The sequence below is a fragment of the Sinocyclocheilus anshuiensis genome, unplaced genomic scaffold, assembly GCF_001515605.1.
Source record: "Sinocyclocheilus anshuiensis isolate Anshui unplaced genomic scaffold, SAMN03320099.WGS_v1.1 scaffold2739, whole genome shotgun sequence".
Lineage (NCBI taxonomy): Eukaryota > Metazoa > Chordata > Actinopteri > Cypriniformes > Cyprinidae > Sinocyclocheilus > Sinocyclocheilus anshuiensis.
Window position 1 is genome coordinate 228,590 of NW_015542334.1, and position 9,600 is coordinate 238,189.

Here is a 9,600-nt window from a genome sequence, read left to right on the forward strand (position 1 = left end):
GAGAGAGAGAGTGTGTGTGGGGCACAAGAGCCGCTCAGTGAAACAAGCTGACCATATGCAGCCTGTCAGTGTGTGTGAAAACATACAGCGTAAAAGAGCAAAGGAAATTAACATGCAATAAAGGCAACACCGTTTGACGCATGTTCAATATTAATTTGTCATTTTAATACATGGTGAAACTCATCATGTAACACACACACACTCGAGAGCAGCCGCCAGCACCATTCATCTGATATTCAGTGTGTTAAACTGCAGCCTGCAGCCATAACTGACGCAAATGAATTCAAGATAAATGACACACACTACAACACCTGATGATAGTGTGTGTAAAAACACAAACACACACATTCTGACAGATGAGGAAAAACTCAGAGCCTCAAATGTCAATCAAATATGAGACACGGTGATGAGGCGTGTGTGTAACATACACAACACAAAAACACAAATATCTCAGAGAAAACAAACTCAGCTATCAGGTGATGTGGGAAATGATTGTGTTGGAGTGTATTTACAAACTTTTACAGTCAACATACAAAATATATATTTGAAAATTAACATGAATAAGTACATATAAGCACACTACCGTTCAAAAGTTTTTTTTTTTTTTTATCAATTAAGGATGCATTAAATTGATCAAAAGTGACAGTGAAGACATGTATAATGTTACAAATTATTTCTATTCCATATAAATGCTGTTCTTTTAAACTTTCTATTCATCTGTGAATCCTGAAAAATAAAATGCATCACAGTTTCCACAAAAATATTGTGCAGCACAACTGTTTTCAACACTGATAATAATCAGAAATGTTTCTTGAGCAGCAGATCAGCATATTAGAATGATTTCTGAAGATCATGTGACACTGAAGACTGGAGTAATGATGCTGAAAATTCAGCTGCGCATCACAGAAATAAATTACATTTTAACAGAGATTCACATAGAAAACAGCTATTATAAATTGTAATCAGATTTAACAGTATTACTGCCTTTACAGTAATTTTGATCAAACGAATGCAGTCTTGGTGAGTGGAAGAGACATAATAAATAAATAAATAAATACTCTTACCAATCCCAAACTTTTAACATATTGCATACTTTGCAATAAATATGATTTTGTTTTATTTTATTTTTTTTATATTTTTTTATTTTTACAGAAAATGAATATAAAATCAGTAGTTTTATATTGTATTAGCACTTTTTATTCAATTACAATTCGCAATGTATTATGGGAGAAGTAGTTTGTTCCGTCACAAAGGAATTTAAATGCATTTAAAATACTTTTAGGTGTCATTGCATAAAATTGTAAAGATTTTTTTTTTTTTGGTAAATCCTGCATCTTGATTGATTTAATTGGTACATTTAAACTAACACTGATCCAGTGTGAAAACTAAGTCCATCTGGCGCGTGTACATACTAGAAGAACGTGTGCTGTGTGAACGACCCCTAATGCAGAAATGAGAGAAAACCTTCCCTCTTTCTTCCATTACTGTCAGTGTGTTTTAGTAAAAACATCTCAACCAATCAAGAGGCTTTTAATACAGACTCTACACACACACACACACGATCAATACTGAACCACACACACACACACACAACTGAAGTTCTTAATTGCAGTGAGACTGGATGATTCACTGGCTGCTGATATAAAGGCTTATGGGATTAACTTTACTCCAGATGATCAATGATTTGATTAGACAGAACAAAAAGGTTAAGACTTTAAAACACATGAGCTTAAACACACACTCCATGTGATAACCTCCATCACAGCTCCTCTGTATTAAAGCACAACTCTTTCATTCAAGATGATCATCCAATGAAGAGCCCACATTCTACACTTTTATCATTTATTTCATTCTCCGTTTATAATGTCTGTCAAGGTCTTTTGCACTGCATCTTTAAGACTTCTATATGCAAATGACTCTGATCTGATTCGCTAACCTCCACACACCTGCATATTTCACACACCTGCACATTTGTAGGGACGTTCCAAACGAAAGTGAACAACTGAATGGCTTCACGAAGGGCCCTTCCAGAAGTCTGTTAGTGAAAGGAACATGCGATGGTTTCTTCACGGAAGTGATTTCCGTTTGTGATCATCGGTTAGGAGATCTTGCGATGCATTTTAAAGCAAAGTTGGGGTTGATTTCGACTTCACATACAAACGTATGTAGAATAGTCTAAATAAAATCGTCTTTATTTTAAAGTAATTCAAAATATTTTACGTCAGATATAGAAATATGATTTAAGACGGTAGTGTAAGCAAGTTTAGTTTGAAAAAGTTTCATAGTAAATAAGACAGTAATGCCCTGCGCCCTTCAAAGAACACACTCCTAGGGAGTAGGGCATAGAGCTGCTCACTTCCGTTTGGAATGTGGGCGGTCAAATGTTAATGAGCTGTGATGTCATCGCCATGACGACTGGTTGTTTTGCCTCCTAGTTTAAGCCGCAGTGACTGAGGAGGGAGTTTTGAGTTTGATATCCGTTCAAGTGTCATCCAGATGTGACTATCATCTGGTTTCATCTGGAGGGCGTCCTATTGCGCAGTGGTTCGCCCGGGAGACAGGCTATCAAACACTTTTTAATTAAGTACTGGAGAACAAGGGGCCAATGCTAAATTATCTGTCAGGGCTTTAAATGGAACTTCTGCCGAGCGGCGCCGCATACTCTCCGCCTGCGTTTTCATTATCCTGCGAAGAAAACGGGAAAAATAGAAACTGACGGAACACAAAGAGACAGGGAATAAAGAACGACTTATTTTATTTTGCAGGCATATTCTTTCGGGAGACATCATTATCTTGTCTCAAACACACACATAAAATGTCAAAATCATTAAAAAAAGTCCTTTAAAGTGGCAGTGTGATATTTCTGCTTTACTAGCATCACCAAACAGAAGTGCAGGAATTAGCTTTTAAATGGGTTTCTCCATATCAAACTCCCTCTCTCTCTCATTGGTAAGTTAAGCTGATAGCCCCGCCCCAAACTCACATGATTGGTCAGAAGTGGGCATGTGCAAATGCATGCGTGTGGCTCAGCCAATCAGAATTCAGAGTCTGTTTTATTATCCTTCACAGAATGTGAGACAAACATGGAAAATTATAATTAAAGCAACACATGATTATATATTACATCAAAACAGCCTAACTTTAAACGTCACACCTCACATAATATCACGAGTTTGTGATATTTATTATTGATTATGTGTCCAGCCGTGATGTTTTATCGGGATCCAGGAGTGAATGTTCAACAGCCGATTGATGGAGTCTCATGTGACGTATAGAGCAGATACACACACAGCTGCATTACAGAGGTGTGTGTGTGTGTGTGTGTGTGTGTGTGTGTGTTGCACACTATATACTGTATATACTATATATAGAGGTTGATTGATAAATTAATTATAATGAATTTTATTAATACAGCAGAAAGTGTTTATTATGAAGAATAAAGCTACAAAAATAGCAAAAAAGCAAGCAACCGATAACATGTCTTGTCATGGTCATGCTCAGAAAAAAACAAATATAAAATCATGCAGTTTATCACATGATGTCTGTTTGAGTAATGTTCAGGTACCCACATTAGCATATAATTAATAAAAATGCATAATGTCAACAAGAGACACTAGGACGCATCTGTCTGAAAAGACCATTGCTCAGTGTGCATTGATGTGAAATAGTTGCATGAAAACTTTTGGTTGCATGATGAGCTTTTGCAAACCCTTCGTGCAGCACAACCACAGCTGGAATCAATGGATTATGCATAACAATCATGCATCCTATTTTTAGGTTTTTTTTTTTTTTTTTACAGACTCTACACACACACACACACGATCAATACTGAACCACACACACACACACACAACTGAAGTTCTTAATTGCAGTGAGACTGGATGATTCACTGGCTGCTGATATAAAGGCTTATGGGATTAACTTTACTCCAGATGATCAATGATTTGATTAGACAGAACAAAAAGGTTAAGACTTTAAAACACATGAGCTTAAACACACACTCCATGTGATAACCTCCATCACAGCTCCTCTGTATTAAAGCACAACTCTTTCATTCAAGATGATCATCCAATGAAGAGCCCACATTCTACACTTTTATCATTTATTTCATTCTCCGTTTATAATGTCTGTCAAGGTCTTTTGCACTGCATCTTTAAGACTTCTATATGCAAATGACTCTGATCTGATTCGCTAACCTCCACACACCTGCATATTTCACACACCTGCACATTTGTAGGGACGTTCCAAACGAAAGTGAACAACTGAATGGCTTCACGAAGGGCCCTTCCAGAAGTCTGTTAGTGAAAGGAACATGCGATGGTTTCTTCACGGAAGTGATTTCCGTTTGTGATCATCGGTTAGGAGATCTTGCGATGCATTTTAAAGCAAAGTTGGGGTTGATTTCGACTTCACATACAAACGTATGTAGAATAGTCTAAATAAAATCGTCTTTATTTTAAAGTAATTCAAAATATTTTACGTCAGATATAGAAATATGATTTAAGACGGTAGTGTAAGCAAGTTTAGTTTGAAAAAGTTTCATAGTAAATAAGACAGTAATGCCCTGCGCCCTTCAAAGAACACACTCCTAGGGAGTAGGGCAATTGACATTTTCATGGAGATTAAACACATTTTCTCATCAATTACAATACCGTGTTGAAAATCATCATTTTTAATGTTGTAAAAGTCAGTGTGCTCACCTGTCTGTCGGTGAGTGTGTAGATGAACTGCAGGTCTGGGCTGAACAGCGTGTCCCACAGCACCGGACTGCCCTCGCTCACCGGGACGCTCTCGTACAGCAGCGCCGGCCTGGACGGACTCACCGAATTAATCAGAATCTGACAAAACACAAGCCACGGCAAGACCATTAGCATCTCATTAATATCTCACAACACCAGACCAAATGCTTTCATCATGTGAAAACACAAACATCATTACAGTAATGCCATCAGAGCATCAGGACAACAATCACTGCGAATATAATCATCGTCTCTCAGGAGAGAATCGCGAGCGGATGAGAGCGTTCCCATCCCTGCAGCGCCGGGATCAAATCCCTCATTCAGCATCAATCTCTCCGAACCACTACAAGAGGATTAGATGCATTAGCCGCTAATTGAATCATACAATGAAGACATACGCAACTATTACACCACATTCATACAGTTTTACTGCACCAATCACACACTCCACTTATAAACAAACCTCGCTTGACATGATGACTACAACTAAACGTCTTCACACACACAGCCGTTCACAAAGGTCATCTGGAATCACTGGCTCTCCATGAAATGTCATAAAGAATTTCCATTATTAATCATTGTGATTCATTCAAACTGCAAACTCTGTGTTAACGAGCCAATTAGCATTCTTGACTTTTACAAGCAGAGACAGCAATGAAGAAACATTTAGCAAAAACAAGAAACATAGACCACAACTTTAGATAAAGGGACCTTTAAATGTGAAGATATTTAGCAGAATATACAGGAAAACAGAGACTGAAAAATTTCAATAAATTGCTTTTTAAAAATATATATATACATACATATGTATATGTATATGTATATATATATGGGTTTCCACAAAAATATCGTGCAACACAACTGTTTTCAACATTGATAATAATCAGAAATGTTTCTTGAGCAGCAAATCAGCATATTAGAATGATTTCTGAAGATCATGTGACACTGAAGACTGGAGTAATGATGCTGAAAATACAGCTTTGATCACAGAAATAAATTACAGTTTAACATATAATCACATAGAAAACAGAGTTTTAAATAGTAATAATATTTCACACATTTTTTTTATGTATTTTTGCTCAAATACATACAGCCTTCGTGAGCAGAAGAGACTTCTTTTAAAAAAAAAAAATCCCAAACTTTAGAAGAGTAGTATATATTACAGCACAGATTTCTGTGAAGCACAGGGTCAAATGTAAGCCGTTATTCACTACGAACGTCTCTATTTGTGATCCACATTAAAAACACAGTCACACAGGTTTGAATCGACACACGAGTGAATGATGACAGACTTCTCATTCAGATACAGTGAGCATATATGAGTGTATGAATGTAATGAGACCCGGGGGAAGGGTGCTGTTCTTGCATGTTGAACACATCCATCACTTCTATTGCTCTCAATAAACATGCAGCATTAACTGAGCAGCATCTCTGACGGAGACGCGGTAATCGCTCTGCTGCAAACACACGCTTCTGTGATATGAGGATAGAGTATCTGTAATGCACTGAGCCTGTTAACATAGCAACATTTCATCTCAAACCACATAAAATCACTTACACACTGAGCATACATGAATGAGCAATACACACATTACAGAGGCAATGCAAGAGAATATTAAAACAAGCCGCCTGGGATCATGCTGCAACACAACAGTGATATTTTAGTATCTTTAAGATACTATAGTAGTTTTTATTAATATTTTGAATTAGTTTTTATTTTTATATTTTCCATTTTCATTTTAGTAAACGTTTTAGTAATATAGAATAGTTATATAGTTTAATATAGTTTTTTTATTGTTTTTATTTTTATATTTTCAATTTACTTTTTAATTTTAGTAAAGGTTTTAGTATTTTTGTTTTTGTTTTTCTTTAAATATCTATATAGTTTATTTGAATAAGTTTTTATTTTTATATTTCCCATTTTAATTTTCATTCTAGTAAAAGCTTTGTTTGTTTTTTCTTTAAATGTCTATATAGTTTTTTGAATGTTTTTATTTTTGTATTTTCCATTTTCATTTTAGTAAAGATTTTAGTGTTTTCATTTTTAAATACATCTATATAGTTTTTAATTCATTTGTATTTTTTCTTTAAATGTCTATATAGTTTTTTTTATTAGTTTTTATTTTTGTATTTTTCATTTTAGTAACAAATTTTGTATTTTCATTTTTAAATACATCTATATAGTTTTTATTTATTAATTTATCTATCTATCTATTTATTTTCAGTTTTAGTTTTTATTATTTTAGTACATGTTAAGTATTAAATTTTAGTGTAAGTTAAACTGAGAAATGCTACCATGGCAACTATTAGTCTCAATAAATACAAATACAATCTAATCCAATACATTCAAAATTAATGATTTGATTAATAATTCAAGATTTCTTTAAAACCAAAAAAATGGCATCAAGTCCTGTTAGGAAAGTTGCTGAGATGTCTAATCAATTTGTGTTTTCATCTGGAAGATCTAAACTTGAGCACTTACACGTCCGCAATACGTCCCAAAAACTAGATAATTCAAATGCATGTGAATCTGCTGTGTGACAGGTTTCATGTGTTTATATGCATAAAATAGAATCTGATGGTTTCCAGATGATGCTCACTTTCACAGACGTGACACTAACGGATCTGTGCTTTCCAGAACTACAGCAAGTCAAATAAACACCACTCCGGATGAGAAACACAGCAGTATCTGCTCTAGACGTGCACTCATGGGAACACGACAGGGCTATTATCATTAACTAAAACTAAAACCATAAAAACATTTTCACTTCTTGAAATTATATTATATTTCAGGTAGTTGCAAAGAAAAAAGTTATAATTTTAATTTAAGATGAAGTACTAAAATGACTAAAAACCAAAAAAATATATATTGAACTTAATAAGAACCTTATAGACATAAAAAATTGGGGGGGGGGGTGAGTGAGTGAGTGAGTGAGTGAGTGTCTAATCTGCAGTCACTAGAGGACTGGTCTTCCTCAGGGAGAAGTGGGTGATTATTACCAAAGCAACGATGCCTAAAATGAGTGTTTAAGGAAGCCAGACGTAATTAAACGATGACATATTCCACTTCCTGTCCCCTGATATCACTGCAGCGTCCACACATCTGAAATTATTAGGACGCTTTAAGAGTCACAAACAATGCTGGAGCTGAACACTACCATCAGTCAGCTGCCTAAAGTTAGAAATCTGCCCAGCCTGTTTCTCTTTAATTCAACACCAGCAGAAAAAAATAATCAGAGGAAGAGTGCGAGAAAAACATCTTCACTGTTTAAATATTAAAGCAATTCATTCTTAATATGAATGAAATAAATAAATAATATATATATATAGCACTTAAAGCACTTGCTGTACATTAGAAAAAAAATTCTCAAAAAAAGGGTAAATTTTAAATTAAAGCAATATAAAAAATGCATATTGTACAATTATAAAAAAAGATTATAAAATAAACTTAAATAAAAAATTAAAAAACTGTAAATAAAAATAAATAAATTTAACATTTAAAAAATAATATAACTTCTAATCTATATAAATCTAATTAAATTGAAGAATTTTGAATGTTAAAAAATGTAATCTAAATGACTAGTGAATTCACAGTCCGACCGCTGTAAAGGAAACACAACCCGTCTCAGTAACACCGTGAGTGTACAGTAACGTGTGGAGCAACAGGACACACACACACACACACACAGGTGCTCAGCTGTGGCATGTGGCAGCGGTGTGTTGACAGCTGGGTGGTCGCCAGGGAACCAGGTGGGAAACAGATGCGCAGCTGTGGTCTGGCCTGTTGCCACGGTAACAGCGGGGGCATCGACCCCTGGACGCGGCATGTGTGTCGAAAGTGAATCCGGTGAACAGCGACTGAACTCACAGCGAGTGTTTAGAGGTTCATCAGAGCGACCGCAAGCCAACGTCAGCAACGCCAATTAAGAGTGAAGTGTGTATCGATCCACACGTGTGTGTGTGTGTGTGTGTGTGTGTGTGTGTGTGTGAGAGTAATTAACAGCGCTCTAGGGGTGTCTGGAAGGAAGTTCTTGGGGTCAAAAAGGAAGTGAACAACATTTCAATGAAAGCAGAGAGGTTCAGTCACTCTGTGTCTCATGGCTGCATTAATCAAATTACACTAATTAGATGAAAAATATATTCTGCTGCCAAGAGATCGGAATCAAATCTCCTTCCTGGTCTACAGGTTAGCAAACTTGGTTAGTACCGTCATTCTGATCATCTCAACCTTTTGAAATCTTGCCAAAATTACATGTTCAATTAAGATGGTACTACAGTAATGTCATGGCTTAATGAGGAAATAATCAAATTTGAATACAATTAAAATAACATGATCTTTTAATAAGGCAAATTAAATGAATAAGATAATGGATTAATCTATAATTAATGAACGAATCTTGTGCAATGCTCTTCTTTAAAAAATGTGGAAACTGAATGTAAACAGAGTTTAACAGACTATAAAATAAGAGCAGAGACACAACTAAATGATAATCAGCTATTTTTATTAATGATTCTGAGGATTATATCTCAAAATACCATGGTATTACCATCTGATGCCATCACGACAACACATTTCTGGAAGGGAGGTGACGTGTATAAACAGCTCTTCCTTAAGGAACTGATCGAAACAATAGAAATGAATCATGGGAACTTTTATGTTCTGGGAAAGGAGTGTCTGCCAGAGAAAACCGCTGGCACATAAAACGCCTTTAAAGTCGTGGCAGAGATCTGATCAAAGGTTTTAGAGGCCAGGACAGCCCATATCACACACACACACACACGCGCGCGCGCACACGCGCACACACACACACACACACACACACACACACACACACACACACACACACACACACATAGACAA

General features: G+C 35.7%; 1 protein-coding gene across 1 annotated transcript in view; it reads right to left on the minus strand.

The window, feature by feature from the left end:
- The window catches only part of LOC107691076 (plexin-A1), a 131,852-nt gene that overhangs the window by 62,845 nt on the left and 59,407 nt on the right, over positions 1–9,600 (minus strand). The window contains 1 exon segment of the mRNA XM_074187014.1: positions 4,701–4,838. Coding sequence (XP_074043115.1) covers positions 4,701–4,838 — 138 coding nt within the window.